The sequence below is a fragment of the Impatiens glandulifera genome, chromosome 9, assembly GCF_907164915.1.
Source record: "Impatiens glandulifera chromosome 9, dImpGla2.1, whole genome shotgun sequence".
Lineage (NCBI taxonomy): Eukaryota > Viridiplantae > Streptophyta > Magnoliopsida > Ericales > Balsaminaceae > Impatiens > Impatiens glandulifera.
Window position 1 is genome coordinate 17,832,480 of NC_061870.1, and position 22,669 is coordinate 17,855,148.

The window sequence follows — 22,669 nt, forward strand, 5'->3', positions numbered from 1 at the left end:
AGACGTCTTCAGACGTACCTACGCAAAGACAATTTTCACAATTTAGTTTTATTCAGACCACATCATTAAAACTATGTCGTATTGATTTAAAATTATTTACCTAAGTTTATTAAAACATTTTTCCTTAATTAATTATTTCTCTTTTAATTAATATTCCTTTTTTTATTCACCTAAGTTTATTAAAACATTTTCCTTAATTAATTATTTCTCTTTTAATTAATTTTCCTTTTTAAATGGAGCATTCTCCACTTAACATGTCCTATATGTCAAGTTTTATCCAAAAGAATTTAAAATATTATTAAAAAAAAATATGCAACACTTTGTCATTTTAATATTTAAATTAAAAAAATCACAAAGTTTTCAAGCTCCCTCTTCAACTCTTAGTTCTCCAACAGTTCTTCTCTTCCTTTTTTATTTTGCCCCAACTAACGTTTTCTCCAAAATCCTACAAAAAGGGGTTAATTAAAAACGAATTATTAATTAACCTAAACAACATTAATTAATAATAAAAGGAAAAACAAAATGATTATTCCTTTTTTTAAAGGAAAAAAATAATTTTTTCTTGTTAAAAGGAAATAATCATACTTTAAACTAATCTAATTAAATAAAAAAGAGAATAACTAAACTAATTAATTAATAAAAACAAAATACAAAAATATACTTAACATTTTTTCTTTAAAAAAAACTTTATAAAAAATGTTAATATATATTTTGTAATTTTTTAATTTATAAATACCAAAGGTAATTAATTAAATAAAACTTTGAATATTCTAAGTAAAATAACTTTCCCTAATAAGTATTGTAACTTAGACAAATTACTACCTTAACTTACTAATAATCCAAAATTAATTATTTCTAAAAACTCAATTATTCTAAAAATATTTGTCTTTAAAATAAATTGTGTAATGAGCCCGTGAATAAATTCGAGAAATTTGTATATGCTCAGATTTATTTAAATATAAGCTATAAAATCGGGGGATGAAAATTAAGTGCTACACTATTGGATGAGAATTTCTTCACTAGTTATGTTGTAACAAGCGCTATCGAATGAAGATTGCTTCACTAGTTAGTTACAGTGAACAAACGCTATCAAATGAAGATTTCTTTACTAGTTAGTCATTGAAGATGTTTCCCATCCAACTAGACACTCTTCATCTTCATTGAAGATGTTTTCTACCACAGGGAATCTGCCAAAGAGTAGATCTGAACAAAAGATCTGAAACACACATACCATGAGTTAGAAGGAAAGTTTTGGGTTGGGAAAAGGAGATCTTAGTTAAGCCCTACTTTATAGAAATGAGTTAAAAAAGCGCTAATGAGTGAAGCTTGTTTCACTACATCGCGCTTCTTTCATTTTTTAAATAAATAATTATATAACACATTTAAACGTTCATGTAAAATCACTAATGTATTCATGTAAAAGAATTAACGCCTTCACGAAAACTCATTTATGCCTTCATATAAACCCTATTATATAATTAGAAAAGGTGAAACAAGCGCAATCGAATGAAGCTTGCTTCACTAAATCGCACTTCTTTTATTTTATTAATAAATAATTATATAACACATTTAACGAGATAAACTACTAGTGAAGCGCTAACGAGTGAAGCTTGCTTCACTGAATTACGCTTCTTTCATTTTGTTAATAAATAATTATATAACACATTTAAACGGTCATATAAAACCACTAACGCAATCATGGAAAAACTTGATAAATGCTTTTGGGCAACGGAAGTGACAACATCATGTTATTTGATAAATTGTGGGACTCACACCGGGATTAACTACAAAACACCTTACGAGGTATGGTCTGGAAAGTCTGTTGATTACTCGTGTTTAAAAGTTTTTGGTTGCATATTTTATTATCATGTCAATGATGGTAAATCAGAGCCAAGAGCGAAGAAAAGAGTATTGTGGGCTATAGAGATCGTGTCAAATGATACAGAGTATGGTTTCCATCTGATAAAAGAGTTATTCTGAGTAAAAACGTCATCTTTGATGAGGTTTCTATATTTAACTTTATTGAGAAGTCTGTAGCATAAAGTAGTGGTTCCGACAAATAGGTGGAGTTAGAAGCTGCTATACAAAATGAGAAAGAACCCATGTTAGATTCTTCAGTCTAAATTTTAATTCCTTAAGTCTATATATTCTTAATACTCTATGTCGATAAATTGAGACAAACATAAGTTACAGAAACATACCTGAATCTGAAATGAAGAACAATTCATTAAGTCTTTCTTCGTTATTCTTCGGATCTTCTCTTAATCTTGAATCTTTTTATTCTGGATCTGTACCTAGATCGAAATGTCTGATGTGGGTGGGGTTTATGTCTTTCAACCCTCTATTGATAACCCTTCTTGAGTGTTCTTGAAAGATGAACATAAACATTTTGTCTAATGAGAGAAACATAATTAGTATGCTATCTATATGGGTTGGTGACATAACCCTAATATACTCATTTATTATTCAGATCATCAACAAAATATTAAATGATATTTCTACTTCTACATAAATATGTCCCCACATTTATTATAAATATTCAAATAAGCCCATAACCTTTATATTTTAATAGATCACTTTAATTAGTCTTTAATATTTATATGATAACAACTAATATACAATTACTAAATAATATATTACCCAAATATTAGAATTAATTCCAACAATCTCCCACTTGGGTCATATATATTTCCTTCAATTTTACATTATAACTTTGAGAGTTCAAAATATTGTTATCATTTCCAAATATATCTATATCAATCTTGTTCATCAATTATATCAACATAGGATTAAAGCGATTTTTGTTACATTAATTCGTAACTAAACCCTCAATAGTCACATATATCAATACAATCAAATGACATAGATCAAATATGCGTGTGTAGTATGGATTAACATGTAGTGTGATCTTTAACATGTCTAATATCAACCAGTCCTCCTTTATTCCTTATGGAGAATAATCTGAATGACTTTATAATCTTGATTTTTTTTTGAAATTGAATCTTTAATTTCTTTATAAACTGAATCTTTAATGTGCACATAAATTCCAAATTATATTTATATAAGCATCACAATACAAACTCCCACTAAAACTACATATCATCTAAATATGCAATATCCATATGAACAATATGTTCATGAAAGACCTCAAATAACAAATATTTAGAGATCTGGTCCGTAATTTTAGTGTTTGTCAAAATATGCTCAATAGATAACTTAACATTTTGAATTCTTTATTTTCCAAATGTTCGACTTAGTCGAACTCATATTACTCTTAAAAGTAAAATAACTGTAGATTATTTTCACGTAATATCTTTAGTGGTCTTTCAATATCATTCATAATTTAAACCCCATGACAAAATATTTGTAGTCAATTCTTTAATTGGATGCCACAAAACAACTAATAAATGTTGCCATCATGTTAAAATAATTCGACTCTTCTTAACACTCTTACAAGAATTAATTCTTCCAACTAATAATTAAACTAAAATTACGTGACACAAATTTCTGACTGTTTTGTTTTACTAAAAAATTCTAATTTTAATCAAAATACCAAATGATCTCTATCTGATTCGATTTCACTATATGAGTATGTAATGTTTTGTTTTTAAAATGTCACATTACTTGTTTGGTTGTTTTCTAATGTTCCAAACCAGGATCTTTTAAGTATTTGTCCAACATCATAAATATACTTAATTTCTTGATTCATATAATTTTGAGCATTCATTAGACTCTTGTTTAAGGAGTCTTTTATAATGATTTATTTTCAAGGCTAATCTTGAAGTACTTATGAACTAAATTTGTCTCTTGATCTTTTAAATATTCAACAATTAACATTTAAAAATTGTTTAGTCCAATTTATTTTCATTGGGCCTATAACACCTAACCTTAACTGGACAATCCCAAAAGAATTTATTAGTTGTTTTAGTTTAAACTTTATTCCGTATATAAGTTGTAGTTATTTAATTATTCTCTCAAAATAAATTTATTATATGAAGATATGTCTTAAATGTTTGTTTCTAAATAAAGTTTCTGAAATTGTTCCTTATTTATTTATCTTTAATTTGAATTGTCATTGTTCATGTATGTTTCTTTCACCATCAATTGACTTTTAACAACTAACTCAACCATACATCAACACACTCAATTTAGATAGTAACATCTAAGTTCCCATCAAATGTGTCTAAGTACCGAAGTTAAATTACTCTTAGAGCAAACAAAAAATTGTAATATGTATTTCTTTTATGCACCACTTTCTTTAGTATTTTTCTTTTAGGTGCAACATTTGCAATTCCTACAAATACATTACTTTATTATCTTTTAAAATATTTGCTAAGTGAACATTATTTATGTTATTTTTGTTTCAATCTTTTATTTTTTTACACACAATATTATGTGAGTTTATACAGAGACTAAGTCTCCCTTTATACAACTACAATTCACATAAATTAACTTAAATTTGAATAAGAAAATTAAAATTAGATGAATGAGAATATATTAGTGTAACTCTAACTTTAATGCATTTAATTTTGAAACAAAATAAAACATATATTATGACGTATTTCTTATGATATCTTTATTCTAATAATACCCTTAACAATTTAAACCTTTTTTCAGATATAATTCTTAAAAATAAGAAATTATAAATACGCCTGAAAACTTTATCATATAAAATGAACTTAAAATGTTGACAAGAAAACCGTATAAGCAAAAGTGTTAACTTAATTAGATAACAAAACAAATAAACAACCATACTCATAAAAACTTTATAATCACATAAATTCAAAATAATAGTACGTCTCATCATAAGATACCAAACACTTAATATTTAGTATTTGTACATTAAATATTAACTTGCAAACGACACGCTTTTGTAGTAACCAATAATTAACAATAATCCATGTCAAACAATTGATTATCTTTGGATAGTCCAATTATTCACATGGAACGCCGAATAATTGTTACAAATTTATTACCACATGTGCATAATATTATTAAATAACCGCATGAGTTACAAACATACTAAATTCTTAATTTATAAAACATATTAATCTACACAAGAGAGCCTATTTTGGTAGGATGTTACTTCAATTAATTGATTTAATAAATTTATAACTTATGTACATATTTAAGTGTGTAAATCGACCAATTCTTAAACTTCATTTTGTCTGATCAATAATCACATAGTTACAAACACAACCGTCTTAATCTAATAAAACAAATTGATTAGATAACTTTAATCAATATGTTTTATAAATTAATAATTTATACATAATTTAAATTTACAATTCGACCAATTATTAACCTTCCTTTGGGCCGATTAACAATTGCATAATTACAAATTTAAGTGGGCCTCAATTTGTACCAAAATTTGAATGTATTATTAAAACTGAAAATTTGAATTTTGTTTTATGTATCAAAATCGCATAAATTTCATATACGTGTAACATAAAACAAATAAAATATCAATCAAGTCAATATATACCTAAAGACCTGATATATATATATATTTTTGTAAACATAAAAATTTAACATACCTAATTTGTAAATAATATTATTAATTTTTAATAAAATAATATTTTGAATTTTTAAATTTAAAATAACCCAAAAAGAGATTAAAAATAAAAGTAGAGTTAATTATAATAATGATTAAGCCATAATTAGAATAATTAAATAAAAATCCAAATTTAATTTAAGGTTAAAATATTGTATTTATTTTATCTAATTAAACCTCAAAAGGGTTGAAATTATTTAATTATGATTTTAAGCATAAATTATGTATAATTTATGGCTTAAAATAGTTAAATAAATACCCAAAAATACTTAAAATAAAATAAATGATCATAATTTTTATTATGTTGTCAAAAATATTTTTTTGTATAAATTTGGTGAAACACAAGAATTTCGGTTAAAACTTCGATTTCAAATAACCCTTTTAATAAAAATATAAACTGATAATCCTGTGTAACCGAAATTATATTTAAATATTGTTGCAAGGATTTTAGCCATCGAATCAGCGCTGAATTTTTATCCAGCGCACAAAAAGATGTCATGTACCCGGTAGAAACCAAGCACGCACGCACCCGGATCCATAGTAGACCGACTAACGGTATCGCTAACCTAGTTAGCGCAAACACCAGACTGAACGCTCCAGCGATGGACATAACACAACGAAGCGTTCATTTTAACAAAACGACGCCATTTTGTTCTTCTTCTTCGTGAACTCTGGAGGCCGCGATCGACGTCAGCATTCCTTCCAAAAATCGTATCTCATCCGATACTCGACCTTGTCCCTTCATTTTTCACTCATGTGCACGTCTTCTCCTCACTGTCATTTCCCTTATGTTTAGAAGTCAAAACCTATATTAACCTAGGTTGTTAAAGACAAAAGAAAAATAGGGAAGAAGAACTACGGTGGCCAAATTGAAGTAGAATTTGTTCACCACAACCGACCTAGCTTGATATAAATAGTCTCTAGGCATCCTTTTTTCAATCCATCAAACAATCATCGCAAATCAGAGTCTAATTCGAAGAATCAAAGAAAACGAGCTGGAATTTTGTAAAATTCACTCCGGTGATCTAATCTTCGATCTAGGCTTTGGAAAAACTTCCTACACATCATTGGAATGTTCTTCAATAGTTGAAAAGCTTCTAGACCTAATGTAATTCAATTTGTAATTTGAAATTGGAGTTTTCCAAGTTTGATCGGGTTGATCATATTTAGGGTTCAATTTTGTATTTTCTTTGTTTGAAACCAATCCCTAGATGATTTATAAGCTTTCTGTCAAAAGAAATTTAATCAATTCAACCTAAATAAAAAAAAAATCAATTTTGATTTGAAAATATGGAAATTTTAAATTTTGTGTTCTTGAGATTTTAAACTGGAATTTTGATTCAATTAGTTTCCTAAAATATTTGTAAACATGCTAGGATGATTTCCAAATCATAATACCAACATCCCGATCATGTTTGATCCAATTGAAATTTTGAAAAAATGGATTTGAATTTCGGTTTTAAGAATTGTTACAAAGCTTTATTGATATTCTTGTTTTGGTTGTGTTCGACTATAATCATCATTTCAAAGCTATTGGAACGAGAATTACGCCAATTCAAAATATCCAAATATAATGTCTATGACACCTTTATATTTAGGAGAACCAACAATCCTCCATCTATTTCCACAATACTTAGATGATGCAACCTTGTGGTGGTATCACCAAAATAAGATAATCTACCATCAAACTATCGATGAAATCGCATCATCTTTTATATAACGATTCAACATTCATCTCAGTTTTAGAACGACCTAAGAAGAGACTCAAGAACATGAACCAAGGTGAGAACGAGAAGTTTTCAGTTTTCATCGAAAGATGGAAGGTTGTTGCTGAAGAAATCGATTATTTACCTAGTGAACAAAGACAAATTGATATGATTTTGGATAATATTAACAACCAGTATTCTTTGGGATTTATCGTTAAAACCTTCCAAAATATGATGAAACTCCTCAAGACGGGTAATAATCTTGACGAAGTCTTTAAAAAGGAAAGGAAAGGAAAGGAAAGGAAAGGAAAGAGGGTAAAACCGTGAAGACATATCTTGCTCCTCCTCGACCTCAAAGGAATGAAAAAACCGAAGTTCATCTGGTCACAACTGCCTAGAAAGCTTTGGCCTCTCCTAAGCCAGGTCCAAGAAAACTTGTGTTGGCCAAAACAAATATCCCAATGGAATCTAAGTCGCCAATACCAAAGGCCCCAAGGCTACCCAGAACTTTTAATGACTTAGGTATGACCCTGAGTCAAGCTCTTACTCTCCTTTAACAAAGGAATCTAATCAAACCCTTAACTCCTAGAGAAGGTAAAGAATTCCTCGGAAAATTCAAGAGTGCATTATGTGCATACCATCAAATAAAAGGTCACTCTACTGATAATTGTAGTGCCCTTAAACATTAATGTCAAGATATGATTGATCAAAAGATCATCCCTAAATCTGAAATAGCAAAGAATCCATTATCTGATCAACATGTGAACATGATCTCCATGGATGAACCTAATAATAGTCTTGAAATTAATATGGTTAATACATGGCCTAAAAAGGAGGATCGAAGAATCCCACCTCCGTCGGCAGTATCTCGAAATTGGTGGATTCCCGATAATCCTAGCACTAATTCACCAAAAATAAATGCGCGACATGAAGTCTTAGCAACCCGAAGTGGATCTGAATTTCCACCTAGTTTTATGAAAACAACCCCTACGACTAATCTTCCTGGACCATCTAATGACCCAAGAAAGGAAAATAGCGATAGTCTTCTTACTCAACTAAAGATCACAAATGTCAATATTTCCATCTGGGAAATCCTAATGTATTTTATAGAACAAAACAAGTTGTCCTGAATGAGCTAAGCAAGACTAGTATATCAACTAACAAAACTCCTAAAAAGTTGGTTGAAATTATTTCATCAACTCCGCAAATCAACATGATAAAATTTGAGGATAAAATTTACCTGCTCCTAACGAAACCCATGTTAAGGCACTTGGAACTGTCACACAATTCCTAGACAAGATAGAAGTCAATCGTGGCTGGCTCATTCACCAATTCTAATTTTAACATTTTCATTTTTGTTTTGACATGGGATACTAATTGATAATATATTAATTACAACTTGTAAGAAATTGATATATATATTTAAAAACCAAATGATGATGAATTTTTTTAAACCAAATCCAAATTTTAAAATTAAAATCTTTTAAAAAAATATATGTATTAATTAATTTCAAATATATATATATATATGGGTTTGGTTTGGTTGTTTTTTTTTTTAAATTATCCATGCAATGATATTATAAAATTTATATTTGTTTAAGCACAATGAAAAAACATTATATTTGTGAAGAAAATCACACAAATAAAATTAACGTGTTCAAAGATCTTCTAAAAGGGTAATGAACTATCCGACTGAATTTGTCGGTTTCTCACATTGAACTTATATGATGTTAGGATGATAGTATTGTGAAAGATCTGCAACGGTAGTTTGAGATTGTTGAAAGTTTTATGATTTCTCTCCAACTAAAAATTAATGGGGATATAACCTCATTGTTTCATTCCCACAAATCTAGTTGTCTCTATCCAAGATTCTCAACTCGCATCAACGGTTCCCAAAATAATTCATTGAATACCAGTAATACTCCGAAGAAGACTCCAAATTTTAGCAACACCTTTACAATGTAAAAGGAGATGGGTTGTCGTCTCCACATCCTAAGACACATAAGTCATCATTAAGACACATATGACATCCTTAAGAATACTATTGTGGAACACAAGCCACCCGAAAAAAAAGATATCTTAGTGGGAATCCTAGACTTCCATAATTTTACCCAGCACAATTTAGTTGGTACGACTCTATCAAAAAAAATAATAACAATGTTCCACATCAAACTTATACAAATTTTTTTGTCGCCTCACATCCTAGTTCAACGAAGACACCCCTTTGTTGACCACTAATGATAATAATCTATTATGAAATGAACTTTCATTGAATAATGATAATCTCTTTCTATATCTGATACAAAATGAATGTTTAATATGTTTAAAAATATATTTCTATTTATTGGTTAGTTTATTTTTTGGGGGGCAAACGGTTATAACCATTTTATTAAAATTCCAAAAGTGGGAGGGTCAAGAATTAAAGCTAGACAAATTTTAGTTATGATTAAATGATGACAATCAAAAGACTCTAAATAACCTAATTAGTAGCAATCAAACATACACGAAATAGAGATTACAAACAAAGATTACAAACTGTATCAAATCCTAATTATCCCAATCAGGATTTTTATTTCCATACCAACCTGAGGTTTCAACATGTTGTCTTCTTCTTCCCCTTCCCCTTCCTCTTACAATGAAAGGGGGATGAACTAAAGAGGTTGATGAATACTTCATATTCTCATTTTTATTTATTTCTTTATATGAATCTGTTCTGATTTGATAGAAATAATTATTATTCAGAATTTTTGGGCTCTTCACCTTGTTGTTATCAACTTGAATTTCGAGATCATTGTCTTTATTTCCTTCAACTTTAGCTTTAGAAATCTCAGCAACTTTGGATTCCTCTGTATCAACCTTAGAATTCTCTTCTTCCCTTGATTAACCTGAGTATTTTCCTTTTTATTTTTATCAGCAACCACTTTAACTTGATTTGATTGAGAATCCTCAACTATCTTTTCAACATTATTAGGTTGAGGTTCCACCTCCTTCTTCATACTGCTTTCTTTTTGTATAGAATTTTCTTTATCTTATGTTTCCTGTTCTTTAACCACATTTGCTCTTTGAAAATATGCACCTCTGTTTCATTTACCGGCATCTTTACTTTCTTGCCTTTATGAATTTTCTTATCTTCTTCCTTAACCAAAGCACATTTTGGGCTTGCATGTTAGAAGGTATTGCAGAAAGAGCATCTGTTTGGCCTCCACTCATAAGTGATTACCCTTCAAAACTGAAAGATTTGACCTATATCATTCGGTATTTGATCTTTGAAATCTTATTATTTTCACTTGATTTAACCATTATTATATTTTATTATTCAAACCTAAACACAATCCTACATTAAAAATCAAACACAAATCCATACACATACAAATATAAAACATATTCACTCATTCATAATCAAACTCAAATCCTTATACATCATACTATAATCAAGCACAATCCTATACTTGTACCTTTAATCACAACCCCTATACTTGGAATATTGACTCACAATTGATATGTTTGGACAATTAAATCAGATTCATGTACTTAGAAACCAAAACACCAATTGGAAAAGGGTGGAGAAATATTTTAAAGAAAGGCCAAAACCGAAAGATTTAGGTTAAATCTTTCGGTATTCTTAAACAAAACTGAAAGTTATACTCAAATCTTTCGGCTTTGGCCTTTAGAACCCAAAAAAACAAAGTGCTGGAAATTGGGCAAAACCGAAAGATTTATATAATTCTTTCGGTTTTACCCTTCAAAACCGAAATATTTGACCTATATCTTTCGATATTTGAACTTTAAAATTTTATTATTTTCACTTGATTTAACAATTATTATATTTTATTCCTCAAACCTAAACACAATCCTACATTAAAAATCAAACACAGATCCATGCACATACAAATATAAAACATATTCATTCATTCCTAAATATATAATTAATGACACAAACCTTATATACATTTTATATACTCAAACACAAACATATACTTGTAACTACAATCACAATCCTTCTATTTAGAATATTGAATCACATTTGATATGCTTGGACAATTAAACAAGATTCATGTACTTATAAACTAAAACACCCATTGGAATAAGGGTAAGAAATTTGTAAAGGATAGTCAAAGCCAAAAGATTTGCCCTAAATCTTTTGGTATACCATAGAAAAACCGAAAGATATACCTAAATCTTTTGGTTTTGGCCTTAAAAACAAAAAAAAAAAAATATTGGGAATTGGGCAAAACCGAAAGATATACATTTATCTTTCGGTTTTGGCCTTAAAAACAAAAAAAAACAAAGTGATGGGAATTGGGAAAAAACGAAAGATTTATACATATCTTTCGGTTTTACCCTTCAAAACCGAAAGATTTCTCCTAAATCTTTCGGTATATGACCTTTTAAATTTTATTGTTTTCAGCAGATTTAACCTTGATTAAATTTTATCCTTAAAACTTACTTATAAATCAAACACAATCACTTCACATACAAATATAAAACATATTCACTCATTCCTAAATATATAATTAATGATCAAACACAAACCTTATATACATTTTATATACTCAAACAAAAACCTATATATACTTGTAACTTCAATCACAATCCTTCTACTTGGAATATTGAATCACATTTGATATGCTTGGACAATTAAATAAGATTCATGTACTTAGAAACCAAAACACCCATTGAAATAAGGGTAAGAAATTTGTAAAGGATGGCCTTAAAAATCATAGAAAACCAAAAGATTTGCCATAAATCTTTCGGTATACCATAGAAAAACCGAAAGATATACCTAAATATTTCTGTTTTGGCCTTAAAAACGAAAAAAAAAACAAAGTACTGGGAATTGGGCAAAACCGAAAGATTTATACACATTTTTCGATTTTACCCTTCAAAACCGAAAGATTTCTCCTAAATCTTTCGGTATTTCCCTTCAAGAAAGCGCAATACTTAGTCATTTTCTGATTTTTTTTGGAAGGTGTCAAAACCGAAAGATATTTACCATATCTTTCGGTATATCCCTTCAAGAAAACTCAATACTTAACCATTTTCTGTTTTTTTTGGAAGGGATCAAAACCGAAAGATATAGTATGTATCTTTCGGTATTCACTCTTCAAAAAAAGATTATTTTTTGGAAGTACTCAAAGTCGAAAGATACAACTTATATCTTTTGGTATATCCATTGTAGAAAACTTCACACTTAGCCGTTTTTCTGAAATTTTTTTGAGAGGGATCAAAACCGAAAGATATAGTATATATCTTTTGGTATTCACTCTTCAAAAAAAAGATTATTTTTTGGAAGTACTCAAAGCCGAAAGATATAAACTATATATCTTTCGGCATTTTGTTCTAATACCGAAAGATATATAGAGACTGTCGGCCTTTTTTCTCATTTACGACGAATTTCTTCCTTTCAGCACCTCTATCGATAGATATATAAATCTGTCTGGGAAGTTCTTTCAGTAAAACCCCTTTTTTAATAGTGTGAAAAGTACATAAAAAAATCAATTAAACATAATTTTTAGAGAAAAAAAAAGAAATTATTTGATTTTTTCATCGAATAAGATTATGCCACGTCATTCCCTCACCAAATTCCCTCACCTAATCATTTCTCATATATATATATATATATATATATATATATATATATATATATATATATATATATATATATATATATATATATATATATTAATTTTGATCCCGATAGATTTGTCTATTAATTTGACCTAACGCGGAACTGCTACTAAATTGACCAATTAAATCTGATTTGATTTATTTATTCGATTAATTTTTTTACACTTAATATAAATTTGATTTGTTCATATTTAACAAAGCTTAAACAAGCTTTTGACAAGATTTATTTCTTCTAATTTGAAATTCATGTCTTATTTCTTTTATATAAATATATCAATTTTACAATATCATTTTACATTTAAAAAAATTCAATAATACATGAATTTTGTTAAATAATTGTAATTTGTTTAGATAGTGAAATAATAATAACTTCCCAATTATTTTAAAAAAAATGTATTGCTATATTTAAATGTTTGTTTTATAAATAATAATTAAGAAAAAATACATATTGTAATTGTAAATAAAATATAAAAATGTAATTGACTTAGAGACGACTGACTTGAGTCAATACTCAAAAGACATGTCAGTCCCACAAACACACAAATTGGACCAAAAATAATAAAAAAAAAACTATTTCATGCCGCGTGGTTTATTTTTTGTTTTGAATCACTCAATTATTTTAAAATATATATATCTTTCGTTAATTAATTAAAAAGAAGTGATTTAACTAGCCAAAACAAGGATATAGTATAGCTTGGCCATGTTTGGTTGAGGTACAAAGAAGTATAGTATAAACTATACCAATAGTGTTTTAATAAGATGTTTTTTATATTTTTACTATTGGTATTAATTTATACCCCTATATAATTTATACTTCATATTTGATATAAAATAGTAACTAGTCCCCCTAGGTACAACACTATTCTTATATATATCATTTAATTTTTAATTTCTCATTATACTCTTTATTAATATTATATAATATATTAAATATATTTTATTAAATTTTAATATTTTATTATATATAATCATTTTTAATATAAATATTTTTAAAATTGTTCAATATTTTAATTAAGAAATATTTATTTATTTTTACAAAAATAATTTTATTAATTATTATTTTCTATATTTACTTATATTATAAATAATATTTTTATTTATATTTATTTTATTACAATTATTAATCATATTTAAATTAAATAAACATAATTTATGTTTATATTATAATTATTTTTTTAAATTTTAATTAAAATTATATTAATTATTAAATAATAACGATACAATACCTTATAATAATAATAAACAATATTATTTATAATATAAATAAATATAAATAATAATATTAATAATAATAATTTTAAATTATTTATACAAGTTATATTACATTTTTATAATATATACCAAACACAAAATTATAAACCATATACAACTTATACCATTTCTTATAATTAATACCAAACAACAATAACCTATACAACTTATACTACCCTATATTATTTATACCTCGTTACAATTTATACCCCTATACAACTTATACCCTATATAAATTTACCCCTTACCAAACGCTACCCTTGTATAATAGGGAAAAAAAATCATGTTTAAAATATAATAATAATAATAAATTAAAAATAAATGGCTAGAGAAATCACCATGTTCTGAATATTTTTGTGCTCTTGTTTTTGTTCCAGAACATAATTATTTTTTTCCAACATGACCATATTTGTTTTTAATTTTTTAGTATAATTTTTGGGTTATTTCAGTCATATACATTATGAGACAATTAAATTAGTGCTCTTATTTTTGTTACAACATTTTTACTTCATTTATTTATTTATTTATTTATATATATATATATATATATATATATACTTTTTAAATTATTTTATAATTATAAAGTAATACAATTTAATATTTTTTTCTAAAAATATTATATATAAAATAATAAGAACCTATAAAGATTTTTTTTATTTTAATTAAATAACCACATTAAAAAAGTGATATCTCGTTTTCTCTCACTAAAACAGTACCAAAGAATTTAGTATAAATGAGTTGTCTTCTCAATTAAGAAAATAAGTCATTTTTATAAAAAAAAAAAAAAACTCTCTTTCTCTCTCACAATCAAATTTGATCAAAGCATGCAGACAGCTAATTCAGTTCAATTGTTAATAATAATGTTAAGCCAACGAAGAAATCTGAAGAAAGCAGCCATTTTTATGATCTCAATCTCTCTGTTTTCATTCTTCCCTTTCCTTCTTCCTCTGTTCTTCCAGTTCTGCGCATCATCTCTCTTCTTCAACTACAGCAGTGAAAGACACTACATGTTTCTCTTCTGCAATGGAATCTTGGCCTTTGTAATCAAAGACTCAATTCTCTCTGCAAATACCCATATGGGTATTTCTTCTAATCATCCAATTATTACCAGTCATGAAGAGATAACAAAGAAGAAAAATGAAGTCTTTGAAGAGTACCAGAAGCCAGAATCAGTTCATGGGGAAGAAGAAGAAGTAGAGGTGGAGAATGAGTTCTTGATTGCAGAAGAAAGAGAAGAAGAGTATCCAATTGAAGAAAATGATGATGAAGAGTACCAGAAACCAGAATCAGTTCATGAGGAAGAAGAAGTAGAACTAGAGGTGGAGAATGAGTTCTTGATTGCAGAAGAAAGAGAAGAAGATGATGATGATGAAGAGTACCAGAAGCCAGAATCAGTTCATGGCGAAGAAGAAGAAGAAGAGGTGGAGAATGAGTTCATGATTGCTGAAGAAAGAGAAGAAGAGTATCCAGTTGAAGAAGATGAAGATGAAGAAGATGAATTGAACAAGAAATGTGAAGAGTTTATTAGAAGGATGAAACAGGGAATTAAAATTGAGGCTGATCAAGAAATGGGTTTTGATCATAATAGAAGTAAAAATTATTTATTTAATTAATAGTTTTATTGATAATAATCACTTTTTTTGTGTGATTGTTTTCTAATGGTGGGTCCCTAGTTTGATGTTGATTAGGGAAGGGCGTGCTGTGGTTATTATATTTAAAGTTTACAATACTTCTTTATTCTATCAATTTCGTGTCGCAATTGAGAAAAAAGTTAATCCTAATTTACATTGATATTAATTTTGGTTTGAGTAGAATCTAATGAAAGGTGATGGAAAGAGGATTTTCTCATGATCTTCCTTTAAAATTTAAAAAGAAGAGGTCTTAATATTTGTACGAGAAGATTAATATATTTTTTCAAGTAAATCATTACCCTTTTTAAGGTGTTATTCTTTTAAATTCAGATAAAATAAATATGAGACATTAAAAATACTAGTATGAAATCCTACGTTGTACTACGGGAAAAATATAAACGAAATTTTTATAAAATGTTTAATTTAATAAAAGAGAATATATTTATATGAAGAGAAAATATATTATATATATATATATATAATTAGAGAAAAAAATAGAAAAAATAAATTGATTATTATTAATTGTTTCATAATATAAGTAAATTGTATAAAAATAAATAATAAATAAATAATTATGGAAAAATTATGTAAGGAAAAATATATTTATATAAAATTAATTATGAAATATATACATGATGTGAGAAAAAAGAATGATTGATTAAAACTGAAAATAATAATAATACAATACAAACCAAAAGGCTTGATTTAATTTAAACTATTGAAAGCAAAATAAAAATTTAAGTTAACACAATATTAAATAAACATTCATAAAAAAAAATGTATAACTCTAGTATAATTTAAGATGTCCTATATTATAATAATAGTTAATAATGTATACTAATAAAAAAAAAACTTCCATAAAATGAAATTAAAAAATTGTAAAATAAAAACTAAATTTTTTGTCTTTTTCGTCCTATCTCCTTAACAACTTTGTCTGCTGCTCCTTCCTAATAAAATTTAATTAACATATAAAACACATTTCAAAAACCTAAATAAGACATTAAAATAGATAATAAAAAAAACAATTTATTTGATCACAAAAAATTGAAAAAGTACCTCTTTAACAGCTTTGTTTGAAATTGATACTCCTCCTTAATAAAATTTAATCAAATTTATATAAACGTTTCAAATATCTAAATAAGACATTAAAATAGATTAAAAAAACAATTTATTTGATGAAAAAATTGAAAAAGTACCTCTTCAACAGTTTTGTCTAAAATTGATGCTCCTCCCTTAACAAAATTTAATTTAATATATAAAAAACGTTTCAAAGTTGAGCATAAAGATATCCAAAATATGTTTACCTGTTGAGTAATGAGTGATTGACTTGGATCAAAAACTTTTATAATTGTAAAATTGTGTGATTTTTTCTTGAGGTTGTAATTAGTAATTTTAACTTGGAACACAAGTTTTCGCGATGACATTGATGATAACAGCAATAGTAAATCTTTGTCACAACTCGGATGTAATTGTGACAAATTTGAAACAGTTAGATTAACTAACTTATTGACAACTCTATCAAAAAGCACAAATAGTGCAGCTCCTGACTCGTCACCAACCTCAATCTCTAATCTATATCTAAAATGGATACAAAATAATTAATGAAAAAACAAAATAGATATAATCAAATATATGAATATAGTTTGTTAATGATCAAAGAGACAAAAATAGACACCTTGGAGTAGGATTTTTTGTAACTTTAACACATGAGTTGCAAAAAAAACATCGCCCTCGAGCGTTACTTTTCTGCGACAATCATCACAAGAGTAGTAAAACCAACCATTGTAGTTGCATACATTATTGATTGTCGCTTCAACGGTACGTATACATTCCTGTTAGCCAATAAACCAGTAAGATAACTATAAAAATATTGAAATACCAATTTTACCAACCTTGCTTTCCTCATTTGACAATAGGTTGTATAATTCCTCAATTGTGTGTCGATCTTTCATCATCTCATCTTGTAAAGACATCGAACTTTCAACAGTATCATCCAACAAACATACTTGAGATGGATGGACAGCAAATCTACAATTAGTTGAGTAAAGGTGGCACAAAAATAATAATCATTAAAACAACAAATATTTAAACAAAGAGTATTGTTTAAAGAAAGACAATATCAACCTTTCTCGCATAGTCACCACCTCTGGAATCATTAGATTTTGAAAAACTTGTGTGGCCGTTGTTGAAGAAAGGACATGATGACCTATTGAAAGCACATAAAAATGGTTAACACACATATTAAGACATAAGCATATTTTTTTTACAATTCATACATTGGTATAACTTGACAAATAAGCCGGTCACAACTATTACGATAGGATCTTGGTTGTTAGATCCCTCAACAAATTCAAAATTTTCGGCTATGTTTCCCCATAAAGTTAGATTAATATCTTCTCCACTATAAAATAACACATAGAAAAGGTAAAAATTAAAATATTTAATAGAGTAAAAAAACAAAAGAACTCAATTAACTTATAGATTTATAAATGACCAACCTATTAAATTGAAGGTTTAAACCACGTTTTGCAACTGTGTTATATCTAGTTTTGCTAAAAGTCTTAGAGCCCAAACTGATAAGACGAGCTATAATAACTATAACATAAAAAAGGAAAATGTAAGTTAAAAAAATGAATGAAAGACAATAGTTAATCAAAACACTACATGTTAGTTGTGAGCAATTGTCACTTCTAGAAATAACCTCCTTGTAATCAGAAAAATTAAATTTATATCTCGGAATATTTAGAATCTCAGAAACAGACTTCATGGTTGTCCCGTAGCTAAACAAAATTTTCAAAGAGTTTGGAACTGGTTTGTACTGAGCGTTTGACTTGACAACTCGAAACTTTTGAAATATGTACATATTACCCTCCTTTAATAAGTTTCGATGTCTTGGAACAAATTGACGATCGATGCTGACGTGAATAACCGCACCCTATAAATTATATGTTAGTTTGCACTAACATACATTAATATATAACAAAATATTAAACACACTTACCTCCTTGTCTATTAATAAGAAATCAACACTTAGTAATTCATTATTTTTTTTTAGTATTTATTGCATCCCACATGTACATAACTCTTGCAACTAAATGTGTGTAGTTGTCATCCGTAGTCAAATCTAGAATTCCAATGAAGGCTTGTGTGTCCATTTTTGATATTTTGATATGAATTGACATTATAATAGTTAGTATAAAATATAAACATAAAAAAAAACTTAAAATAAAAAACTTTAAAAATATTTATATATAAATATAGATTGAATAATAATAAAAATTAAATAATATAATATATTAAATATGAGAATAAAGAAAAATATTATAAAATAATGAGAAATAATAAATATAATATATTTAAAAAAATCTTTTATGATTAAAAATAAATATCATGTATTAGCTTTCAATAGATTCAGCATCTTCTGTAAAAATAGTTCAAAAAACATTCTATTCTTCTGGCCCGGCTTATTTTTATGAAAATTTAATATATTATGCAAAACATTTTTTTTATATAAAAACATTAAGAATATTTAAGTGAATAATTGAATTGTTATAATTAACAAAAATATATGTGAAAAAATGACCAAATATTTAAAAATTAGATGTTATTGACATAACAAACACATCTATTATAAAAAATATATTTATATATCATATGTTAATAATAATAATAAATTATTAATATAATATGAATATATTAAAAATGAGAATAAAGATAAATATTGAAAAATAATGGGAAATAATAAATAATTAATTGAACGTTATAGTAATATTTCAAAAAAATTTATTTATTTCTTTTGTGATTAAAAAAAATATTATTAAATACATTAAACTTTATCATGTGAAATTGTTTGGAATAGAAAAAAAATGGTATACTCAAAAGATAGAGATCATCTTTTTTTCAACTAATAAAACTATATGTATTTACAAAAAATTAAATATATTTAACCTAAAAAATTATTTTTATTTTATTAAATCATAAAATATAGTCATTACTCCTATTTTGACTCAAAAGAAGAACTCAAAAGAAGGATGAATATTATATTAGATAACTTCAACTAAAATAATTTTAAAAATATTTAGATTGAATAATAATAAAAAGATTATTAATATAATATAAATATATTAAATATGATAATCAAGACAAATATTATAAAATAATATGAATAATAAATTAAGTATATGTGAAAAAATGACTAAATATTTAAAAATTAGATGTTACGGACATAACAAACACATTTATTATAAAAAAAATATTTATATATCATATCTTAATAATAATAATAAATTATTAATATAATATGAATGTATTAAAAATGAGAATAAAGATAAATATTGAAAAATAATGGGAAATAATAAATAATTAATTGAACGTTATAATAATAAAAAAAATTGGAGAATAGAAAAAAAAATATTATGCTAAGAATAAAGAGATTATATGCATTTAATTTTTTTTTATTAATTAATCATAAAATTAAATTATTACTTGTACTTTAACCAAGATCGAATTCAAAAGATAGGACGTTGTTGCAGCGGCCTGAAAGGATCAAATTCCTGGAAAAATATCTTGAGTTTATAAGCTTACAACAGGATCAGGTGCATCATCTTGTTTGCACATTACAGCCAGTCCAAGCTTCGGTCCATATCTTGGGTTTATAAGCTTTATTTGGTGAGAAATAGTCACAATAAAATCCATTGCAAGTGTTAATCTGCACATTATTAGAGAAAGACAGATTCAACAGGTAGGAAAAATAAGAGCATTTAAGACAAGAAACTTACAACAGGATCAGGTGCATCATCTTGCTTGCACATTACAGTCTGTCCAAGCTTCAGTCCATATCTTGAGTTTATAAGCTTTATTTGGTGAGAAATAGTCACAATAAAATCCATTGCAAGTGTTAATCTGCACATTATTAGACAAGCTTACTTGTCAAGTTATACCAAGGTATGAATTGTAAAAAAAATATGCTTATGTCTTAATATGTTTGTATTAACCATTTTTATGTGCTTTCAATAGGTCATCATGTCCTTTCTTCAACAACGGGCACACAAGTTTTTCAAAATCTAATGATTCCAGAGGTGGTGACTATGCGAGAAAGGTTGATATTGTCTTTCTTTAAACAATACTCTTTGTTTAAATATTTGTTGTTTTAATGACTATTATTTTTGTGCCACCTTTACTCAACTAATTGTAGATTTGTTGTCCATCCATCTCAAGTATGTTTGTTGGATGATACTGTTGAAAGTTCGATGTCTTTACAAGATGAGATGATGAAAGATCGACACACAATTGAGGAATTATACAACCTATTGTCAAGAAACTTACAACAGGATCAGGTGCATCATCTTGCTTGCACATTACCCAAGGCACGGCAGTCTCTAGCCCCACCGCCATCTCTACTGCCCATTTCGTGTATTCTACACCAGGCGCCCCAATTTCATACTCCATGGGATCGTATTCATTTTCTATCTGTCATTAGACTCTTTTCAAATCAGCTACAGTGCCTAGATCCCAATTGAAAGGAATTTATAATTAATCTTTATCTCAAAGGAGGAACCTGCGACAGAATTATAGGGCCCCCTGTGACTCATAGAGCTCTTCATCTTTCATCATATCCACTATCTTCTTGGTAAAATTTTCCATTGCAGCCTTCATTCATTACATTTTCAGTGTCAATACCAAAACTCAGATTAACATAGGAATTGTGGAAATTGCATTCATTGATGGAGAAACACCTTGAAAGGCTCATTATCTGTTCGAAAGCTGATGCCAGGAAACAGGAAAACCTCTGGGGGAGAAGAAGAAGAATGTTGAATGTCTTCACAGAGAGAAAAAAAGAAAAAAAAAGAAAAGAAGCAGATGAAGATCATAGATACAAGTGTTTTACCTGACGAAGAAGCCACATCCATGATATAGAGATCAAGAATCTGCAGATTCATGTAGATCTATAAATAAATTTGGTACTAAATATCCAAATTCAATACCATGTCTTATCATAACAGCTAGATGCATTTCCAATTACACCATTTGAAGCGTGAATTTGGCAGAGTAAGAAAGAAAAAAAGATTCAAACTTAAAATGATACTGGACATCCTTTGAAGCGTGAAAAAATAGCTTTCATCAATTGGCTAATGGGTTGTTGAGTTATATTAGTTATTTTTCTCCGCCTTACATTCTCAATGTGTGTCAGTTGCACATTAACACCTCGCAAGGCCTTCTTAACCTGGAAATAAACATCAAGTTAGATCATCAAATGTAAGTTTCGGTTCAGGTCAGTTTGACACCTAATCATACATTTCTTATCAAATGTAGAAGAAAGCTGTAAATTACCTTGATGCGGTCTTGGTCAGATAAAGGCCTAAGTAGATCTCTAATATGGAATTTTTTTAATAAAATCTGTCCCTGGAATGGGATCAAAAAATGCTCTTGCAGACATATCTACAAAATCAAAATTATATGTTGATTTCAATTCAATATACAACCATACAATTTCATGCATAATACTATAAAAGTCTATCTTCACATATTTTTTACAAAACCTTAATCAAGAATATCAATTGAATCTCCAACTAAGTGTGCCCTATTTATATCTTAACTAATAACTCGAGGACTACTTTGCATATTCTATCTTCAAGAACATTTCCCCTTTACTATACCTAACCCTAAGACATGTTTGTTGCATTCATTTGGCCAAGATGATACCATGCTCAGATTGAGAGGCCACATAATCTTGATTAAGTGTAGTGCCTCATTCAACTAAATGTTTACCACAAACTCAAGAATTCAATAAATGAACTGATCCTATTAGACAACAGAGAAGTACACATACATACTTCCACCATTTGGTTATGCTCAAGCTAACCAACATACAATTTCTTCCATAGGTAGAAACTCAAATA

General features: G+C 27.4%; 1 protein-coding gene across 2 annotated transcripts; it reads left to right on the forward strand.

Moving 5' to 3' along the window:
* Positions 1-14,918: 14,918 nt before the first annotated feature.
* Positions 14,919-15,770, forward strand: LOC124916583 (glutamic acid-rich protein-like). Of its 2 annotated transcripts, none has more exons than XM_047457314.1 (2): positions 14,919-15,547; positions 15,593-15,770. In XM_047457314.1, the coding sequence occupies exons 1-2, from the start codon at positions 14,964-14,966 to the stop codon at positions 15,750-15,752; spliced, it is 744 nt and encodes a 247-aa protein (XP_047313270.1). In that variant the 5' UTR covers positions 14,919-14,963; the 3' UTR covers positions 15,753-15,770. The 2 variants fall into 2 exon arrangements, with proteins under 2 accessions (XP_047313270.1, XP_047313271.1); XM_047457315.1 differs by having other exon boundaries at positions 14,919-15,396; positions 15,502-15,770.
* The last annotated feature ends 6,899 nt before the right edge of the window (positions 15,771-22,669 follow it).